The sequence below is a fragment of the Chanos chanos genome, chromosome 2, assembly GCF_902362185.1.
Source record: "Chanos chanos chromosome 2, fChaCha1.1, whole genome shotgun sequence".
Lineage (NCBI taxonomy): Eukaryota > Metazoa > Chordata > Actinopteri > Gonorynchiformes > Chanidae > Chanos > Chanos chanos.
The window spans coordinates 57,768,369-57,791,430 of NC_044496.1; the positions used below are offsets into that span (position 1 = coordinate 57,768,369).

At 44.9% G+C, this 23,062-nt stretch overlaps 1 protein-coding gene across 1 annotated transcript; it reads left to right on the forward strand.

Annotated features, from left to right (window-relative positions):
* The first annotated feature begins 12,250 nt into the window (after positions 1–12,250).
* Positions 12,251–21,830, forward strand: arhgef37 (Rho guanine nucleotide exchange factor (GEF) 37). The gene is made up of 12 exons (XM_030765999.1): positions 12,251–12,589; positions 13,130–13,259; positions 13,782–13,929; positions 14,981–15,180; positions 15,370–15,500; positions 15,857–15,961; positions 16,179–16,292; positions 16,435–16,752; positions 17,198–17,326; positions 18,724–18,919; positions 19,723–19,892; positions 21,145–21,830. The coding sequence occupies exons 1-12, from the start codon at positions 12,269–12,271 to the stop codon at positions 21,352–21,354; spliced, it is 2,172 nt and encodes a 723-aa protein (XP_030621859.1). The 5' UTR covers positions 12,251–12,268; the 3' UTR covers positions 21,355–21,830.
* The last annotated feature ends 1,232 nt before the right edge of the window (positions 21,831–23,062 follow it).

The window sequence follows — 23,062 nt, forward strand, 5'->3', positions numbered from 1 at the left end:
TACGAATGATTTATGGCATGTTGAATTACGTCACAGTTAAAACACGGACCAATCAGATTCAATCAGTCTTTAAACGCCTCTCTGTGTTTTTGTTCAGTGAGAAATGGAGCAAATATTTTCACTGGTTACTGTCAGATAGGTCTTCTTATGATTACACCACAGTAAACTTCACTGGAAATAAAGATGATGTTTGACTAAAGACAAACAGTGTCAAACCACTTTAAGACTGTATAAAACTTTCTCGTTAGATTAAAGCTTAAACTAGTATAATTTTATTATTGATTGTGATCAGACATCCATATATCAAACGTGTTTGGCCTGTTACAGATAAATCCTGCTGCTTGTGTAAATTTGAGCTGAACTGAGACTTTCTGAAATCACTAGGGTTTGATCAGGATAATATATTGCTCACATTGAAAGTTTAGATCACATGAAACGGTTTTGCGTTTCTGCGTTCGTTAACTGTCGGTGGGCTTTTTGCTCCGGGGCTGAAATGACTTACGACCAGGATTCCAGCAGGGGGGAAAAATAATTGCTGTATTTTTCCTAGGGAAGCCAAGGCAAAAAAAAGAAAAAAGGCTGTATAAATTTGGCATGCTATCAAATATGTTACTTACACAAACTGCTTATCTCTGTGCCGGCAGAGTATTTAATCGTTTACAAGCATTAAGGGGGAAAATGACAAACTTGTCAAAATATTTGCAAATTATTTCAAATGAATTTCACATTTCCGTCATTTTCAGTTTTCAACTGTAAGAAAAATCAGGATGACAAATGTCCATACCAGCAGCCTATTGATAGGGACAGAAAGAAAGAAAGAAAGAAAGTGAGAAAGAGCGGAAGAGAGAAAGAGAGAAAGAAAGAAAGAAGGAAAGAAAGAAAGAAAGAAAGAAAGAAAGAGAGGAAGAGAGAAAGAGAGAAAGAGAGAAAGAGAGAAAGAGAGAAAGAGAGGGTCGTGACAGGGGCTGCTTCTGGCACATTATCATTACCCGGGTTCTCTGTATACCAGCACAGGAAAATTAAATGTGAATTTGAACTTATAAAAAGCAATTTTCATACATTTATGACAAGGTTTTAATGCACAGTGAGCTAGTACACCATGAAAGTTTAATTTTAATAACACCAGAGATTAGTATTTTTAACAGTGGTGTGTAAGGAGAACTTGAGTTGATCCCAGCCTTGCGGAGTTAAGTGACTTTAGAAGCCTCAGTGGCCTTTGGATTGAATGATTTTTTTCTGTAAGAAATGATACAGGATCGTGTTTAGACCAGCCCCCCCCCCCCCCCCCCCCCCCCCCCGGGCTTACACAGCACCCAGGCAAAGAAACTGCCGCTTCCGTCAATGTGGATAATTTATACGACAGTTAGCCTCAGTGGTTTCTTTGTTTACCACTGAATTAATGCCGTTTAATATATATCAAATCACAGACGTAAACATCTGCAATTAGCAGACTTATAGAATGTGGCTATTTTGTAAATAAATAGGTATTTAGCAGTGGAAACTTTTCATTTGGGTTGGCTCCGGACCAATTGAGCGGAGTCTAAAATATCAGCTATTACTTTTTACAATGAATCCAGTAAAGCTGTTGGCCCATCTCAGCTCCGGGCTTTTTCTGCACTGCAGGAAAAAAAAAAAAAAAAAAAAAGACACAGAGTTTCACTTTCACTGTAACTCTACCCTTATGTCATTTCTCCAAAGAAAGATGGTCATTTTTTGAGGGGAGGGAATGACGATAAAAACTTCATTCCTTCTTTAGTGCCGTCCCGGTATTTCTCCGTAAAAACTGGAAGACGTGCAGCACGCTGCCGCCAGCCGTCGGGAAACCAGTCTCACTCGGGTCATCAGAGCGATTTCTGATGGGGTTTGGTACAGAGGGACATCGTGCTTTGTTATCACTGGGTGTAGAGCATGTTAAATTAGCCACTCTGACAGAAGCACCGCAGACTCCTCTGCAGCCTCTCCAGCACGGGCAGACGGAGTTTGGCTGTCTGGACAACATCTCCAGAGTGAAGGAGTTGTATTTTTCTTTGGAGAGGCACTGATAGTGGGCCTCCGACTGATAAGGAATCAGACAAAACAGAGGGTAAGTTCACATGGCAGTAAAGGGGCGCGTAAATACGCCTGAACGCCGCGTTAATGTGCACAGGGCCGCGTTAATGTGCACAGGGTCGCGTTTTGACAGAGGCAGCATGACTGAAAAATATGATTTGAGGTGAGGGATGCAGCCGGTTCCGTACCGTCTCACTCGTACAATAACCTGTTTGGAATTTGACTGGGGGCTGAACTCTGTCTGAGTTTAGCCTCTGCGCTGAGAGCCCTCAGAGGAATCCGACGCCTTCACACCCTTCGTAATGCAACTCAGATCCGCAGCCTGCGATCCAGTGCCGAGGCAAGCGTCGTGCCAGGGCTGGTTATCTTATAAAAATCTTCATAAAATATTCCCCCCTTCTTATTATGGAGCTCTTAAAACGCAGAGCCGCAACAACGAAAACAACAACAGCGCGGGAGGCAATGGCAACGTGGTAAACAGCTGCGTGTGACTGTGTGTGACGGAGCAGATGAATGACTTCAGTGAGAGGCACATAAGTCAGCGCCCACTGCAGATCAAAGACACGACACATGGCAACTCTAACAAACACAGCACATGGACCTTATCGCCACACAAAAGAGGGCTCCCCCCAAAAACCTTATCTCCCCCTCAGCCGTGAATCTCCCACAGGTAAACTCCGCCCACCTGGCACTCCCAAACCATCGGCTATAGGGATGTTTTCTCCCTCCGTCGCCTAGCAGCTATCGCCGATGGAGTAAAGCCCTTTTTGTCTGAGGTGTGCTGTTAAGATGTTGTGTTATCAGTGAGTTTGGTGGTATCGGCGTTGGAGATCTGACCACATCAAAGAGGACGGGAGCCTGTGTGCAGTGCCCCGTGCAGCCCAGGGAGGGAGAGTGGTCTCGGTATCCTGACAGGGAAAAGGAGAGCGTGAGCGGTTTTGGTATCCTGAGAGGGAAAAGGAGAGGGTGGGTATTTTTGGTATCCTGACAGGGAAAAGGAGAGGAAAAGACTGAAGCTGGTCCTGCTGATAGACACCTTCCCCTGCCTGATTATCTCTGTCGATAGAGGAAACGCAACTCACTCCATTCAACACGCGCGCACACACAAACACACACGCGCACACACACAGACACACACACACACACACACACTCACACACACATGCACACACACACACACACACACACACGCACGCACGCACGTGCACACACACACACACACACACACACACACACACATACACTCACACACACACACTGCCAACACAGGCAGCAGTCACCAGTCTTTCCTCACGGTATTTCTTTTCTTTTGTGGAAAAAAGGTGTGGTGTTACAGAGATATGGCTCTGTAAAAACCCTCTTCCACACGCAGCAGTGTGGCTAGAGGCCAGTTTACATGCATGGCGTAGACTGGGGTGTGTTTGGCTCTCACAGACCAGTTTGAGTTGTGTGGTTATTTGGTTTTAATTTCAGGTGGAGAACAGAGACCGGGGGAAACAGAGAGCAGGGCCATGCTCCTTCTCTAAAACTGCCTCATAAAAGATGTAGAAACACAAGGAAAGTAATCGCGCATAAAGGGGCCACAAAAGTGTCTCTGAAATGAGAGTACTTTAAATCAGGCTGTGAGCCTGTCTGATAATAATGCCTGTCAGAAAAGCACTGTGAGCCTGTCTGATAATAATGCCTGTCAGAAAAAAAAACTGGCCTCTGACTCACACGTACAACATCTCTGAGGAATGTTACCGCTCACAGCTAATAAATAATTCATACGAGGTCATTTGTGATTTGTATGGATTATGACAGATTATTTACAGATAGGCAAACCCGTTACAATCCAAGATGTTTTCTGACGGACGTGGGAGAAAAGAAGAAAGAAATGATTATTTTTAGTTCTGCACTGAATCTGTTTGATGTCTGCATTAGAAAAACTGTCTGGAGAAACTGCTTTAATGACTGAAAGCGTTTTTAACTCGCGCAGTGCCAAACAGCTGTCAGCAGATGGAAACAGAAGAACCGTTGGCCAGCTAAGTATTTTAGTTTTTATATTATAAAAACAACATATGCCCATTCACCGAACGGGATGGGCGTGACCCGACCAGGGCAGAACTATAAATCTTCAAGGCAAACTCAGGATTGCGTTTTCGTTTGACCGCTGCACACACACAGCATTGGCAGGGCTGAGCAGATTGAGTTTACAAAGCTGCAGAAAGTGTATTTTTATACATCTATTTTTCTCCTCTCTATTTGTACACACGTGCCTGGTAGGAGGAGCAGCGCTACGGCCTGTTTGTGTGTTTGTATAATTAATGAACTGTACATTGACCTGCGTCGAGTAGTTTGGTAAACATAATGTTTTATGTGTGTGAGAACTGACTGTGTGCTCTCTGCCTGCTTTGGGAAGACACAGTAAATAAAACATTAGGTCTCCGCTCTCGCATTAGTGTGTGCGCTCATAAAAACAATTGAGCCAGCAGCCATGAGCCCAGTACTTAAAACACAGCCTCTCTTAATGGTTTAGTTTCGCCTCGGTCAGTGTGTGGCTGCTTTGAATGAAAGCAACGGTAAAACCGCATCAGCACTCTCCCAGATTCCTGTGAGTGTAGAACGCCGCACCAAACGCCACTTACGCGGTCAAGTAAACTGACTCACTCCTGTAAAAGAGCGTAACGTGTGAGCGATGGGCGCTCTGTCCCTACTCTTTAGCGGTCTGCGTATAATCTGCACTAATCTTACGCTTCCGTGCGAGGCCTAGCATTGACCTTTGAGGACCTGTAGTCCCAAGATTGGAAAATTCTTCGTTAAAAACTCCTCGTTCCACGTATCTACGCGAGGTGGCCGCATTCTGAACCGTGAGGACACGTAATGCTTATTCTGGATTCCACACAGGAACAATCAGAGCGGCCTCCTGAGTTAGAGAAACGGCAGAATAATCGACACGAAAGCCACTGCATCCCTGGTGTCTGTTTTTCTCCGTACAGTAGCCGGAGCTGAGGAGTGGAGCCATGTGGGTGAGAGTGAGAGAGATACACACAGCATGGTGTTTCACTATCAACTCACAAACTCACAAACCCACACGGTTGTGATTACAGCGTGCATGAGCCCTCGCTGGAACAGTAAACTCGGCACGGACGCCTGTAGTCCTGCCAGGGGTCGCCCGAGGTCCCTTCAGGCAACGCTGTGTACGATTTAATGTTTTTACAACCTGGCCCGGTCCATTCTGATACAGGTTTATTTCCCCAGTCTCTGCTAAACGTCTCCCGCCTTCCTTAACAGGCCTCCCTGGCCTCGCAGCGCCGGGGTTCTGAGGGGACCCGGTGTAGCAGGCTCGGGTCCAGACGCATCGTGGGAGCTGCACGGTGTCGGCCGATGAGCCGTATCCTGCTGCCCTAGACCTCGGTTTGGAACCGTACTCTCTAAACACTGTTGTCAGAGCGGTTAAGGTCAAATACTCTCGCTGTGAAACGTCTTAAATACTCACAACTGGGTTTACTGAGAGCTGAAAACTGCCTAGCCAGCCGCTACAGATTACCCGTACCCTGAAAAACCCTGTAAAAATGAGCGGAGATTCAAACCGCGAGTTGAAAATTAGCAAATTCTTTCATAAACGCCTAGCCTTGCTCTTGACTGCTCGAGGTAAGTCCCTGCGCGGATAAGGCCTTGGCCCGCGTCCCGACTTCGCCCGGCGGCAGAACGTGTCCCACATCCATCTCCAAACCAAACGAGCAGGGCTGTGGAGCAACTGACTGGCCTGTCTCTGAAATGCCTTCACAAAAGCATCATTTCAGCTGTTTATAGAGCCCATATAAAACTGGGAAAACTTTCATTTAGACGTAGAGCAAGCTTGAGTGTGTGTGTGTGTGTGTGTGTGTGTTTTATTTTATTAATCATTCTGTTTTTCCTCAGTTTGATCTGTCCCATTGCAGTGTCGTTATTTTTTTATATATATATATATATATATTTTTTTTTTTTTTTTTTTCTAGTTTTATTGAATGTATTTTTATTATTCGCACTGCCCAACTGAGACCCAACATAAAAACAACATTTCCTTACAGCCTAAAATTGGACTGTGTGATACTGTAGAACTTTGAAGCTGTATCATACAATTAGCAGAGGCTATAAATGTGTGACTTGCATAAGCACAAACTGTTGGCAAGAGAGAGCCTTTTTTTTTTTTTTTTTTTTTAAATTCTGATTCCTTCTCGCTGCAAACAGACCACAATTGCCTCTCACCAAAACCGAGAGTGATGGTTGCCACTATTCTTCCATGATTACTCTAGAACTACTAATTAAAAACTTTTGAGAAACAACTACGCAAATATGGGAAGACATTTTCTAGGCTTAGCTGACTATAAACTCAGGCCTGATCCAAAATCAATGATACAGCTAATGTTTTCCCCCCCCTCTCTCTCTGGTTTGCGCTCTGGGAGGCTGGGCACAGCTGAGAGTCTGGGATCTTTTCAGGTCAAACCGTAAAGCAGCGAGGCCTATTTTTCCCCTTCTCCTTTCTTTTCTTTCATTCACGGCTTTGTGATCCGGGCCAAGATTACTCACAGATATCACCCAGGTGAGGAGATTACAGGTTTTAATCAGGACTTCTCGCTGTACTTTTCTAATGTCTGTCTTTCACTTCAAACACGCGTGCGTGGGCAGAGAGACTCCAGGACCAGGATGTGGAGTGCGGTTTTGTAAGGCTGGGGGGGGGGGGAGAACAAAAGGACAGTGATGTTTCCTGTGATATAGCAGTGCCACTCATTCGGCACGGCCACCCTGCGGCAGCATGAGCTCATTCTTGACTTTACATCGCGTTTCCAGCTCTTCGCTAGCCTGCCTGCCTGCCTGCCAGCCGGCGCTAATGTCTCCACGTGCTAGCGTTTACGCGTTTGGACACACATTGCGAACAAAACGCCGACAAAACCCAACGCGAGGAGGAAATATCCACATTAACAATGACAACAGACAGAGCATGAGTTTCTCACGGTGGTCAGAGGGCTTAGGATGGATGAGCAACTTAGAACTTAGAGGCACTAATTTAGTGTGTGTGTGTGTGTGTGTGTGTGTGTGTGTGTTTAGTAGAAAGAGCAAGTGTGTGTGCATGCGTATGTGTTTGTACATGCATGTATGGGTGTGTGTGTGTGTGTGTGTTTGTTTGTGTCTATTTGGTTGAATGTGTGTGTGTGCATGCTTAGGTGTGTGTGTGTGTGTGTGTGTGTGTATGTCTATTTGGTTGAAAGAGCAAGTGTGTGTGCATGCATAGAAATAGGGGTGTGGGTGTGGGTGTGTTTGTGTGTGTGTGTGTGTGTTCATTTGGTTGAAAGAGCAAGTGTGTTTGCATGCATAGGAATGGGTGTGTGTGTGTATGTATATGAATGTGTGTTAGGCAGGAACACATGTGAATGTTGGATCCAGCCCTGGACTACATTAGTCCAGGTTCTTCCATTTTTCAGCTCAGACATAAGTCATGAAATACAGCTGAAACTCTTTGACCAGAAGTTGCTGGCATGGCCCCATACGGAGAAAAAATATTCAAAAAGGGAAAGAATAAGTTCCAGTCTATTGCCTGTCACAGTGTATGAAAATCAATGGAGCATATTCCAGAAAATGTTCATAAAGTGCTACAAACTAGCACGATGAATAAGGTAGCTTGGCTGGATGAAGGTGTGAGAGCGTTGGTCACTGCTTTTTCTCCTTTGACTCTGCTGCCCTCTAACGGTCAAACACTAGCACTAGAAATATTAAGGAACATCAAGCCGGGCTCAGAATAAAAGTTTGGCCATGGTTATCAGCGATCAGCCCTACAACAATCTGTTTGATTACATATTTTGAGTTTTCCTCCGTTCTGTCAAATTTAAAAATAAAAAGTAAAAAAAAAATAAATAAAAATCAAATTAAACCTCAAAGGCTCAAGTGAATGTTTGTATTGGTTTCTTTTTATTTTACATTTAAAAGAAATGTTTCATGAATCAGAATGCCAATGCCAGACGCCAAAGAAAAGAGATTGTTGTATTTTCTTTTCCGTTTGAGAGCTAAAATTCTCTCGATATACATCTTCTTTTGATCATACGATTCCAAACTGTTTTACAGTAATATAAGCATGTTGAAGATTTGCTCAGGATTACTCTGTGAAATTAAGCTTGTGTACTGTAATTTACAGTTCCAAAAGACAGATGGTTTCACTCATAAGTATAATAAAGAAATTATTTGGTGGAGATATTATTACTGGAAGGGGGAAAAATTACTATCATATGTTTATTTCTATTTCAAAAAGCTCTGCTAGCACTGTTGACTGGTCTGCAACTTATTATTATGATTGCACGCGGTCCCATAGACCGTTTGATTACCGTTTTCCTTTCGTTAAAGGAAGAAAGCATGTTGACTTCAAAACAAGCAACAGCAGTTTCGTAACTGTTCAGATTTGACTGCAGTTGCGGCTTCAGTGGTAAAGTGATTGGGAAATGACAGTGTAGTTTGACTGTGTGTTGTCAGTTTGGACAGTTAGAGCCCCGATTCGCTCCCATACACTGCCTAAATACTGAGACAGCCGTGTGAAACGAACGTACGGTCTCACATTCAGTTTGTGTCAAAATATATAGTTTCAAAGATGAAGTGCTTCAATTTACCTCACCAGCGAAAGTGATCCAAAAAACTACAGTTCAGCTGAGACGAACTGGAGCTTGTCCAGTTTGTGTTTAATTAAAGCAGGGACACATAAGTGTAAACAGTGTGCAAATCAAATAATGATTTGCTCTTGGATTTGGAGAAATGTCAGGTTTTGAAAAAGGCTTAATCGGTCAAATTTATTATTAATTTCATTTGCCTGTTTGAAATTCAGTTTAGAATTTATACAGTAAATGGCTGTTCGGGAACAGAACGGCTTGAAAAAACTGGGTTACTGTAAGATTAGCGTTTCTGTTCCGTTTGAATACTACAGAAAATCGAGCTGGCATCGAAGTCTGAGCACAATAGTCGCTAGATGTCTCTGTTTCTAAAGAACGGACAAAACCTCTTGTAGTATGAACGCTATCGCCACCCCAAGGAAGGAAACGCTATAGCCTGAAAACACATTATCCATGACAACCTTCAGTAATCATTGCTTGCGGCCGTAAGGAGTAACAAGTGAAACGTACCCTCCGGCATGACCAGCCGGACGTCCTCGTAGCGTCTGGCCTTTGACCGAAGCTATCAAAGCTTTCCTAACTCACCATCTGTAATAAATACTGAGGGCTCTCAGGTAAGAGAACAATAAACGGTCAGGACATGGCAGTAACCGCTTATGATTTGTCATTGTCCAGGTATCTGAGAAAATGTATGGAATGCACGTGACGTCAGATCGAACAAGTGAACCTGTTTCAATGAGGTAAAGACATAGAGAGGTGAAGTGTGCGTTTCAAAACACGGTCAGGCTGAGCTGGAGGAAACAGTCTTGTTTAGAACGTCTTTACGGTGACAATCATTTAGCTTCAGCTATCAATATTCGCCTTGCCTTTCTCCATCTGCATTTTCAAGAGAAGCGCCCCTATTGTCGTTATAGCTCGGAGTAGATCGTTAAATCGATTCGAGGCTCGTCATTGGTCAAGGATATTGATCTGACGTTTCTCCATGACCCTTGAGGTGAAGTCAGACGGAGGGGTAAACGCATTTCACCTGAGAGTTATAGGTAAGGATGGAGGTATGGATTCAGTAAAGTCTTTGCTTTCCTTGTCAAATCTTTTATGAACATTATTTTCCTAAATATTAAAGGCGCGAATATTCCTCAGATTAACGGGGCCTGCCTCATATCATACATTTTGAACCGTCTCAAATGTGGTTGTGTGATTTAAGTGTGGTAACTAGAAGGTGAAGATGATGAAGACATGAATAATAAATAAATTGAGCATCAGAGTCATTGAACGCATCTGTTATGGTGACGACTTTGAAAACGCAGGTCCAAGAGTGATAAATTACGACCTTTTTTTTCTGAAGACGTGGGTGCTTCGAAGCATGACACCTCATTTACCTGGACAGTATGAGGACAGCAGTTCAAACTGGCCACCACAAATGTTCATAATTTACAGAGAGGTACAGACTTGACACGCCCCTCCCCTATTTACGTGGTCTGCATCATTTGTTGAGAAGTAATTTGTGTTTCATTTATTAATCCGATGTGTTAAGGAAAGACGCCGTTTTGAAAATTTCATCAATGATCAATTTATTCATCGTCTCAAACGATGCAGAGTTTTATGATGATAATATATGATGAAGTTAACACTGACTTTTAGAGCAGCTTCAGAAAAAGTGCAAAGTTTGCTGATGATGACTAAATTTGTCAGCGCCCCGCCCCCCCCAAGGGTTTTTCTGTCGCTGCTCATCCTCGTACTTCTGATCACAGTCATATTAATGAGTCATTACATAAACCAGACTTTCCAGGACTATTTATAACTCAGAAACATGCTACATGTTTGTTTGTTTTTTTTAATTGAGTACGAGGTAAGATTTTATTTTTGGATCTCCTATTCCTGTCATGCCTGTTCTGTAGTTCCAGACAGCTCTGAGGTATTTCTTCTTCACAGTAGTGTGTTGGTGAACACACATATGCTGTAGCCCAGTCGTTTGATGCTGGACTTTCCACATTACGTTTTCTGTTTATTTATGTACATTTTATGTTCTGAGGGTTCTGTTTTTAATGTTTTGGAGGCAGAAAATATTTCCAGTTGTTGGACTGGACTGGAGATATTTTCCAACCTGTGTGGGATTCTTTTAGACCACATGACCTTTGTGTGTGTGTGTGTGTGTGTATCCTGCTGTTCTGTACCCAGTGTGTTCCTGCTGGCTCTTCATCTGATGAATAAACTTCTGCCTGAGAAGGCGTCACTTCCTCTCCCCTGACTGCTGCACTGATCCCAGCCTATTCATTACAGAGGATGTGTGTGTGTGTGTGTGTGTGTACCCTCTCTCTCTCACTGGTCCTATCCCGTTTCCTACTGCAAATGACCCTCCCCCTTCACACACACACTTCACACGGCTGACCCTCCCTTCCCCCGCTCTCACACACCCATGCTACATAAGGCCTTTCACCCTGACTGTGTGGAGAAAGTTCGACCAGCCCAGCTGTGAGTGTGTGTGTGTGTGTGTCTGTTCAGTGCTTGTACACTTCTCTACCCTACAGGCGTAGCTCAATGAGAGCTGTGCGGTTTCTCTGACACTCCTGCTGAAGGTAACGACGCTCTTTAACTGATGTTTTAATGCGATTCTCTCCAGTGCATACGCTGTCATTTCTGGACCATGCCGTGGGTGTTTGGCTGTGCTGCACTGCACCAGTTTTTTTTTTTTTTTTTTGTAGTGGGGCTTTTCTGCTGGCTGGGCAGTGGACAGCGGCGTGTGCATGTGTTTCACTTTGTGCTGGGGCAGGGTGATCCACAGACAGAGTGTTTGTTTTCCTTTACTGTTTACTGCACTGTTTATTTGGCTTGAATTGTTCTCGTGGGTTTTGATTTGTGTAGGTTTAGTTTCGATCTGTTTTACGTGATCGTGGGGTCTTTGTGATTCATGATACATCTTCATTTTAAGATCAGTTGGTGTTTAAAAGTTACTGGTGCTTAATCCTAGTGCTACAGTTGTTCTCTTTGTCCCCTTAAACTCTCTTTGTGAACTGGTAACTCTAGTGTGGCAGTAAATCTCAGATGCTGCAGCACATCTAAAGTCTTGTACAATATATTTTTTGCCTTCGTGCACATTCAAGGCTTATGTGCATATATATATATATATATTTATTTTACTCTGCAGTGCCTGAGGAGTTTTTCAGACATAGGGAACATGGTTGTATTGGTATGCGGATCTCCTCTTGAAGCACATGGTGTTCTGCTCTGCAGGTCACATAACAATACAGGATCCCTTAGTCCCTTAAAAGCCATTCACTCTCCTCCGCACTAGCTCCTTACCCCTGGACTCTCTCCATGCAGGGAAGGCAGACACTGGGCTCCTCATTCTTCAGATGCTGGGACCGCTGGACCTCTCACTCCACTAACTTTTAGCCCAGTTATGGAACTGTCTCCCTGCCAGTGCTCTGGCCTTTGTGGAGGTTTTTCTCTGCTGTAATGGAAGCCTAATGCAGAGCTGTGACTCTCTCTACTGTGATGGAACCCTAATGCAGAGCTTTGACTCTCTCTACTGTGATGGAAACCTAATGCAGAGCTGTGACTCTCTCTCACTCTCTCTCTCTTTCTCTCTTTCAGACAGCACAGGAATGGAGAGTTCCCTCAGGCTAGATGCTCCTCCAGTGGGGAGATGCAGGAGGCAGGAAACAGCAGAGGAGCCAGGGCTGTCTGAGGGAGCGAAGGGTGAGGAGGTGCCAGAGGAGAATGTGGGTGAAGATGATGAAGAGGTGGAAAAGACAAGAGAAGAAGAGGAGAGTAAAGAGGAGGAGAGTGAGAGACTAGCTGCGAAGGAGAGAGCAGCTCAGAAACAGCTGATGGCCATCGAAGAGTTTGTTCATACAGAGAGGAACTACCTGAAGAATCTTCAACTCTGCACCGTTAACATCCGAAGGAACCTGCAGGAAATACAGGTACCACTGTTTCACTGTCTTCAACATAACTCAAGTCTAACCACCAGACGCTTGGCTGAGTGTTGTTGTCATACTTTGACTCTGTGAAACTTCTCCTAATTTAGCATATTTAGGGAAAAAAAAACTCCAGTGTGTTTGCCAGTGCAGTACTGAAGTGCTTGTTAGGGTGTAAGCTCAGACTCCATAAGAGGCCTGATAGAACTGTGTGTTCATGTGTGTTTTTTTGTGTAAACAGAAAGGACCACTCTGTATGCGACAGGTACCATCTTAATGTGGAGTACTTTCTATATGCGACATGTACCATCTTAATGTGGAGTACACTCCACGATGCAGGACCTCTCAGTTAGCAAGACAAGTTTGGCCAAAAATCAGAACTGTCCACTCAGCTGTTCTCTTCTGGAACAGATTTGACTTTTGGCTCAAAGTGTGAGTCCAGCTGAGAAATGCTACTTTGTGGAATATCTCACATCTCTGTGAACACAAGACATTTTAAGAGAATTGCTGTTGTAGTGAAATAATCGAGGAACGATATTTTTTCAGCCTCCGCTGCCAAACCTCGACAGCATGTTCGAGCACATAGGCGGAGTAATCGACGTGTCGGGTCGACTGCTGAGTCTTCTGGACCAGGCCCAGATGCAGTCCGGCGATCCGCGTTACCTGGAGACTCTCTGTAAGTACAGCGGGAGGGAGAACACGTTTCACATTCCGCCCCTGCATTCTTCCCAGACACACCCCGTCACTCAAACATCACCCCCACGCGAATACGCGTCTACTTTACCCTACTGATCTTGGACCAGTCGTTACATCATTGTTTATGCTGTGGCACGTGGTGAGATGACAGATTATCATGCCGTAAAATCGGAATGCTGGGAGGTTAATGGGTCGAGGCCCGGAATGGACCAGAAATTCAAGTCCGGGCTCATCCTCAGGGCACAATCTTTAATGTGTTGGAGTGAAGATCAAGACCAGATCTGACAGAGGGAATGAGGGTGTCTCAAACAGGAACGTCAAACAGTTTGTCTTTTCAGATGTAAAAAGGGCTGTTTCTATACATCACTCTTTGACGATGAACTAAGGACCTTTTTAAAAAAATTCATAAATAAATAAAAACTAGGCCACTATATAGTCCAAGTCATTTTATATCAGAGACGTAGTACAGTGATCCTTTTCTTTCGTTTTCTTTTCTTGTCAGGCAATTCTTTCCTGAGTCTGTCACATGATATCGAGATGGCCTATAAGGAGTATCTGGCCAATTACAACAACATCACAGCTGTGGAGAACAGCTACAAACAGAAAGGGGCCCAGTGGCAGGAGATGATCCGTGTGATCAAGACTTCTGCGTAGGTTCAGGTTTTTTTTTTCTTCCTCATAAGTTTCTGCGCTGATGCTGACAGCTGATATGAAATCTTCACCTCTATGCTTTGCTCACCTCTTTAACAGATAAAGTTGGTGCTGTGTTGAATGGTGACACGTTAAGATCCTGATTTCATAGTTTTGTTCATTGTTTTCTGTCATGTGATAAATGTTAGAAACTTGCTGTCTCTCGGTTTGTATGCAGTAGAGACGGCTTTTGCAGGGGCCGCAGTGAAAGTGATGTCAGGCTGTTAGGATCTTATCTTTGCTGTGTCTATATAAATATGTTAATGTGTTACTCCATAAGCTCTGGCTGACAGGGTTTCATACAGTAAGCAGAGCATTCACATGGCACATGATTCTATGACAGCATTAAACTCACCGCTCCTCTGTCGTACTTAAGCCAGCTCTGTGGCTGCTACCTGTTGCTGTTATCTGCTCAGTGGCGAAGACAGCACTGAATCAGTATCCATTTTCCCCGGTTATTCACTCAGCGCCACTTAACCTTACTTCAGCCCGTGCTAAACAAGCATCCAAATGATTCCTTTTCACATATTTGACCGAAACTTCACGATACTCACACTGGATGCCATGTTTACTCATCAGTTGCTTTTTTTTCTGCTTACTGACTGATGATTCCTGATAATGGAATGTTAAACACAACCTGTGTTTGACAAACAGACAATGCAGTTGTGACACAACTATGTTTTATGATTTGGGTGAGGTTATTACTTTAAGAGACTTTGTTCAGTCCACCTCAATAACCACTCGCCTTCTTCCTTGTTCTTGTACTAATAGTCGAGCGAGATACACCTGTGACATACCAAGGAATCTTTAACAAGGCTGTCTGTCAGCTTTCTGTTTTTAATGAAGACGTGACTGTAACTGCTCTGGTGAAGCAGTGGTGTCATAGAACCGACAATGTCACGAGAAACCTTAAAACGTTCCATATCAGACCATTACAGGGCCAGTGCAGACGGGCAGTTTCATGTGGTTTGTTTGATGTCGTGTGTGTGTGTGTGTGTGTGTGTGTCTCAGGCCTGACGTGAACGCTTCCACACTGAGTTTTTTCCTGGTGATGCCTGTTCAGAGGATTGCCCGTTACCCTCTGCTCCTCCAGACCGTCCAGAAACACACGGACCCCCGGCACCCGGCCTACGCCCTGCTGGAGCAGACGGGCCGCGCCGCCGTTCAGCTCAACTGCGAGATCAATGAATACAAACGTTTCCGCGAAGTCGGTGAGAACGACGCGGCCCGGCGCAAACAGTCAGAGCCGCACCAGAGACCTTACGTAACATCTTTCCATTCGATCGACTGTCGCTGATAACATTCCTAGAAAACTGACACACTGTGTTGTATGTTGATTTTTTTGTTCCGTGTAATTCTAAGTTAAATAATTTCTGGAGTTTTTTTGTTTGTTTTAACAGCTGATAAATATAAGAAAACGGAGAACCTGACAATAAAGGACAAGATTAACAGGTTAAGCGGACACAGTATTGCTAAGAAGACCGCGAGACTAAGCCAGTACATAAAGCATGAGACAGGGATAGTGCCAAAGGTAACTCTGCCTAAAATGATACACGGTCATTTAACTCCGCTTAGTGTTAATTATTAAACAGGACAATTGTAACTTAACAACCAGACCGTGTTTACCAAGAGCCTCTCAGCCAATCGGGGTTGAGGACACAACTGTTTCCACACATCTCTAAAGGGTAGCCTGGTAACCTGGTACGGGTCCTCTTGAATATGAAAGAGTAGCGTGAATCATTACACATGTACACATATAATGTACATAATCAGTTTAATGAATAAATGTTCAGTAATTAAATATTCATTCATATGTTTTCTGAGACTTCATATAAAGATTGCTGAGATGCGAATGCCTGATGTTTCTTTTTTCTGATTGGTTTCTAGCATGTGGATGAGGAATTTGATGCCTTACTTGGCTTTTTCCTTCTCCTGGAGAAGGGGATCACAGACCTTCACGTCAATATGAGAGACTATCTTAGTCATTTACAGGTACGCTTGGCTTCTTCTCTCCTCTCTGCCTCACTTTGCTCCCAGCCCTCTGTGCTTTCAGTTCAGTTCATCCAGCTGGAATGGAATAAATGAAATCAATGTGGTGTCGATCGGTGGTCTGTGTGGAAAAAGCAGTCATGCCCCAGCTCAGAGCGGTGAACATACAGAACCTGTATTGACGATCTGGTGAAAACCTTGTGACTGTTTTCGGGCACAGAGGTTCCTCAGCTGTCGACCAGAGGAGGCAGATCTTGACCTGGAAGGAGAAAAAGCTGCCCTCTTCTCCAAGGAGATCACTGTGGCTCTGCGGCAGTGGATATACCCCACATATGTGAGTCCATCTGCATGCTCTGTGTGTGCTCGGTAAATATCGTTCAAAAGACTAAAAATTGTTTCTCATCATAATAACCTGATTTGCGAAACCCAGTGCGTGTTTTCAGCGTACACTAATGCTTTTCCTCTGACTCGACTAGGAGCGTCGCCTGAAAACCCTGGTCTTCAAACCCCTGTGCTCTCTGCAAGAGCTGCTGGCCGGACCGCGAAACCTGATCCGCAAACGGCAGGACAAGCTCCTGGACTTCGAGCTTCTGGAGGAGAAGTCCAGCCTGAACTACGAGGAACAAGCCGTGGCCGCCACCTACCGCACCATCAACACCCTGCTGCTGACGGAGCTGCCCCAGTTTAACGGCAAGGCCCTGCAGCTGCTGTGGAACATCCTGGGCGCCTTCGCCTGCCTGCAAAGAGACCTGACCGCTGAGATGGAGCAGCTTGCCTCCAGTTTCACACATCAGGTATGGACTCAGAGAGGAACAGACTGGAGACTGTGTGTTGTGTATATCTGTAGTTTACTGGTTCTAGTCTCAGCTCTGTGGTCCCTACCTATAGCTCTAATCAGGTCAGTGGTGAAACAAACATTGAATCAGAATCCATTCTCACTGGCTATTCACTCAGCAGGAGTTAACCTTCAGCTAAAGTCAAACAAGCATCCAAACTATTCCCATCCGCATATTGGATTGAAACCTTGTGATATTTAGATAGCTCAAATATACAATGATTTCAGGAATGGAGTAGAATTTAGCGTTGGTGCAAAACAGTCCCTTTTTGTGGTTGACAGCAGACACGAGTTTTGCAGAATTAGATTTTGCATCCATTCCTTGTTGTTGTGTACCACATTCTCTCTCTCTCTCTCTCTCTCCCTCCGTCTCTCTCTCTCTCTCTCCCTCTCGGTGTTTACAGCTCTCACACAGTCATCTGGAGCCATCGGCATTCTGGGAGTGGGCGGAGAGCTCTGTGCTGGAGGGGGCAAAAAATCTGGAGTCTCTGTGTCAGAGGGTCCAGGAAGCGCTCAATGTCCCCATTGTGCAGGTCAGTTGACACACACACAGACACAGAGACACAGCATTGTCTGTCGCTGGGCGGCGACTTGTTGCCACGGTACTTACTGAGGACGGCGTGTGCACTCACAGCGGTTGTTATGGAGATGGAAGACTGTTTGCAGGGCAGAGAATGAAACGTGTCTTTATATAGAGGTTTGCCTTAAATTAGCCCAGCTCTGCCCTGCTGTGGTCAGATGAATTCCCTCATTCAGATGGATTCTCCGATCTGTCTGTGCCAAGGCTGCAAGTATTAACAGTGGCTTCAGAACGGCACTGTTTATTCTCCAGTGTCATAGAGAAGCAAGCAAAGCAAAAGGATGCAAATGAAGTAATGTGAGCGAGTGAGTGAGTGAGTAAGTGAGTGAGTGAGCGAGTGAGTGAGTGAGCGAGCGACTGAGTGACAGAGTGAGTGAGCGAGCGAGCGAGCGAGTGACAGAGTGAGTGAGTGAGCGAGCGAGCGAGTGAGTGAGCGAGCGAGCGACTGAGTGACAGAGTGAGTGAGCGAGCGAGCGAGTGAGTGAATGATGGGTAACGCTGTATTTGGATTTTCCCCATCTAAATCACTTACAGAAACTATTTACTAATGATCACTATATTCTATCCCTAATCCTAAACTAAATGGTGGCCCTAGGCCTAACTTCAACCCTAACCCATATCTTAAAGTAAATTTGACCCTAGCCTGCAACTCAACCGCCATTCTTAAACGATGAAACTCCTTTTAAGTTTGTGGAGTGCCAGTCATTAGTTGGTTGACTGGCTGAGTGTTTGTAGACCCACTGAAAGAACACCATCCAGCCAAAGTAAGACTGAAAAATGAAATGTCTGACTCTTGTTTTATGATAATACGTTTTATGATAATGCGTCCTTTTGTAATTACCTAGGAGCCTCCTGTCGGTAGTCATAACACAGATCCTGCTTTTAATTTGTCTTGGCGTCTCCGTCTGTGATCTCTTATCGGCTGAGTCACATCATTACTGAAGCTAATGAGAAATTTGAATAGCTTACCTTATCCAAAAGCCTTTTTTTTTTCTCTCTCTTTTTTTAGAAACACTCGTCTGGATGTTATCTCTAAGAGCAGAGTCTGATCAATGTCTTATGGCTGCGCTTTAATGATATTCCCAATTACTTCATAAGATAGTGATTAACGCAGAGATTTCTGTACCGTGAATCCGCCACCTGTCTGCGAGGCTCATAGCAGTGTGACATTAGTTAAAGTCAGAATTCTCGTCTTCCCTATTTAAGTGTAATATCCCACACATTACTCAGGGTAATATCTGATGCAGGCTGACAGGCACTAAATGTAAAACCACTGAGACCTGAAACACAGACTAACACGCCGTGTGTCGTAGCGTCATTTCGGTCAGACCGGTGTATGCTGTCTTTCAGCCTCTCAGCCCCGGTTCTCAGAAACGCCTGAGGGCTCTGATGGACCGCTACGGCCCAGAGAAGATCTACCAGCTGACGGGCCCGGCCGTGGCCGCGCGAGATCTGGATCTGAACCTCAGTAAGGGCGAACTGGTGGCCGTGGTCTCGGAGATGGACACCCGAGGGGACCGCCGGCGCTGGCTAGTGGACGCAGGAGGTGAAGTCTTCCGTAAATCTTCGTTTCCATCTGAATTCAACCCCACTCAGTTTTATTTCTGCAGCAGGTTTAACAGTAGATAGTGCTGCACACGGTCAGAGAGGAGCTTTCTAGGATGCTAAGCCTTTGGCACTGTCAAGGAAACAGGAAATAAGAAACTCCTTTGGCAGGAGAGACAGGAAGTAACAGTGAGAGTAACCAGTAGAGGAGACTGTCTGCATCAGCATAAAGATCTAATGAATGGGTAGAGTAGCTGACTTTAGAGAGAGAGAAATGAGAGAAAAAAAATCTGAGAACCTTGACACAGATCTTAAAATGTCCAAAACAGCAACAACAAACAGACAGGGACAGCAGACTCTGAATGTTTCAGTCAAATCCCATCAGATCTAAACTCACAGGTGATATTACGTTCATGAAATACCAAACCAATCATCCAACAGGAAGGCGTGTGTTTCTCCTAAGGCAGTAAATGTGTATTCACCTGTTAAACGTCGTTAACGAGATTATATTTAAGCAGTCGAGCAGTTAGGTTGGCTGGAGATTGTAATAGAACATTAGATAACCATTCTTTCACTCAGGACTCCACAGACACAGTCAAGGAGAACTGAATCCCTGCACCCTGTGCTTAGAGGTTTTTATCAGGGAATCAGGTGTCCAGACTCTCTGGCCATCCAGTTACCAGACAAAACCAAAATGTCTAAAATGAAAACCAAAAAGACCTAAACCCACCTCAAAATTTACATGGATGTGGTGAAATTTAGCCTCATAGCTGTTTACCAGAGCTTGTCTCCTCCTTTCCATAGGTCTAAAGGGATATGTGCCCGCCTCCAAACTGACGCGCTACCATCAGCTGACAGCGGATGCTCCTAAATCACCGCATCTAACGGTGGCATCCTCTGGCCCAGGCCCCCGAAGACACTCCTACACACCGGGAACGCAGCCCGCTGTGACTATGGCCATGCCGTGCTTCCAGGTGAGTGACGGGCAAAGGCGGGAGCAGAGTGGTTTGATTGACAGGTCATAAAAGCCCACCCAGCTAGTCTGACTGATCTGTGTGTCAGAGAGATGGAGTCTGATAGGACTGATAGCATGCCTGTCAGTTACACAAACCGCTCTCTTTATATGTGTGCGTGTGTGTGTGTGTGTGTGCTTGTGTGTGTGTGTGCGTGTGCATGTGCGAGAGAGAGAGATAGGGATAGAGAGAGAGAGAGAGGGAGAGTGAGAAAGAGAGTGTCATTTGTATCGTAGAAATGAGGTGCTTTTCCCATGTAAGCAGTGCAGCATTGCCACCACTCCCTCATTGATTTGTTGATGTGTGTGCTTTTAGCTCGTCACACATCAGATTACAATTTCAGCTACATGTTGCCGTGAGCAGACAGGTGTTTGATTTGATCTCTTGCGTGTTTTAATGCACACATACTTGTGGGTGTGAGAGGTAAACATGATTATACAAGAGCAACCTGTTTTTCTGCATGACCTTTGAATGCCATTTATCCCTGTGCAATTTCCGCTCTCTCTAGTTACAGACTCATCTTGTCGGCCTGCTCTAAGTGTGTCCTCTCATACTATCATAAGACAGAGTGGGGCTTTTACAGAGCAAAAAAGTGCAGGATTTATTTTGTACATTACCAAAGTTGACCACAAGGGGGAGTAGCTGATCTATTATTTATATATAAGGCCTACCTTCTCTCTGTGTGTGTGTGTGTGTGTGTGTGTGTTTGCATGTGTGTGTGGGTGTGTTTTTTTCCACTGACCAATCAAAAATCAGCTTTCTCAACCCACATCCTAACCACAACCATTATGAGCATAAACATAAACAAATGCATTCTGGGCAGGAGCAGTAGTGGTGTTGTCTGCAGAGCAGTGTGCAATGGAGCCATAGTCTCACTGATTACAGCAGTTACAGCTGTTACTGTAATTAGAAAAAACACAAGAATATGTCAGGGTAGTTGGAGACATCTTGGTGAATTTTTGGCCTTTGGGCCAGAATAGCACAGACTCTGAAATGTCTGACCAGTGTAAACTCCACACAAGCGCCCAGGTGTGACGGTCCACTGTGAAGCAGTGTGTAAAGTCTTGACTCTGACAGCTTTGTCGTTGATTGTCATTCACTGTGATCAGCTCTCTCTTTTGGTCACTGAACTATTTACGAATATTGTTTGGATGCCAAAATGCCTGACTGTGATTAACGGCTCTCTGTTTACCACGTGTCTGTGTCTTTCCAGGTGTTTGCGGGCTACGACTTCACGGCCAGGAGCAGTCACGAGCTCTCCCTGAGGGCCGGAGAACCGCTCCAGATTGTGGAGCCGCACGACAAGCGTGGGAACGCTGAGTGGAGCCTGGTGGAGGCGCGGGGCCAGAGGGGATACGTCCCCTCCAACTATCTTGCCATCCTGCCCTCCGTGGTGGCGTCACCCACCCTCCCTTACCGCTAGCGCTGCTGCCAGTGACAGTTCACCATGGCGACAGCTGCCAGACCGTGATAACCGCTCCTGAACGTTTTGAACTTGCGACCCTGGACGCGCGTGCGTGCCGCGCCGGGGGCCGCGTGTGAAGGACGCTTTGGTCCAGTCGTTTGATGAATGCGGAGCTTCAGATGAGTGGAGTGTAGGCTGAAGTGGTGCGGTGAAGAGACTCTTCACGCTCCAGAGTGGAGCTTTGCCGTGAACCGCTGCAGGTAGACAGTGAAGAGCACCAGCTCCGTAGGCGTAGCACTGATGGAGGCGGCTTCTGTGTGCAGTTCCCTCACTCTGACTGGCCGATTGACTGACTGGCTGTGTCATCCTGCGCTTAACGGATGAGAGGATGAGGGGAGGATCCGTCGGGCGCTGGGAAAACGAGTGGATGGAAAAACAGACACAAACTGCTTCCCAGCCTGTGTCTCTGACTCTGATTCTGAGCATGTTTTGGCCATCCTTATAAATAATAAGGTCTCGTTATAAACCCCATACATTTAACTCCACCCTCAGACGCATTATAAACCCCATACATTTAACTCCACCCTCAGTTTCATTATAAACCCCATACATTTAACTCCACCCTCAGTCTCATAATAAACCCCATACATTTAACTCCACCCTCAGACTCATTATAAACCCCATACATTTAACTCCACCCTCAGACTCATTATAAACCCCATACATTTAACTCCACCCTCAGACTCATAATAAACCCCATACATTTAACTCCACCCTCAGACTCATTATAAACCCCATACATTTAACTCCACCCTCAGACGCATTATAAACCCCATACATTTAACTCCACCCTCAGACTCATTATAAACCCCATACATTTAACTCCACCCTCAGACTCATTATAAACCCCATACATTTAACTCCACCCTCAGACTCATAATAAACCCCATACATTTAACTCCACCCTCAGACTCATTATAAACCCCATACATTTAACTCCACCCTCAGACTCATTATAAACCCCATACATTTAACTCCACCCTCAGACTCATTATAAACCCCATACATTTAACTCCACCCTCAGTTTCATTATAAACCCCATACATTTGACTCCACCCTCAGTCTCATTATAAACCCCATACATTTAACTCCACCCTCAGTCTCACTATAAACTGCATACATTTGACTCTTCTCTCAGTCTCATTATAAACCCCATACATTTAACTCTACCTGCAGACTCCCTGCTGCTGTGTGCTGTGAATAACACTGTTGGAATAAGGCTTGATCTCAGCTGTTTTCATGCAGCTCAGTTATATTGCCCATTGATTATGGATTACGACAGGACTTAATACTATCGTTAGGACAGATTGTGACTCATTTGTGTAGGTGCACACTGGACCCAAACACACATTTGTACTGCAGTATTGGGAATCCATTGATTGGACTGTAGAGGCTGTGTTTGGAATGTTCAAGCATACTTTTTCCCCAGGCCTTGAAAGTGTAAGATTAACATAGCCTGCCTGTCTCTGCAGATGGCTCTGATTGGCTGTAGTGTCTGTTAGCCAGTGTGCTTGCAGTTTGCATGTTTTTCCACTAGAGGCTGCGTAACACCACTCTGTCTTCTCTGGCATCATTACCTCAGTCAGTATTACACATAATCCCCCAAACATAATGACATATTATGTATTTGATTACTGCAGTCTCCTTAAAGGCAACTGAGGAGAGA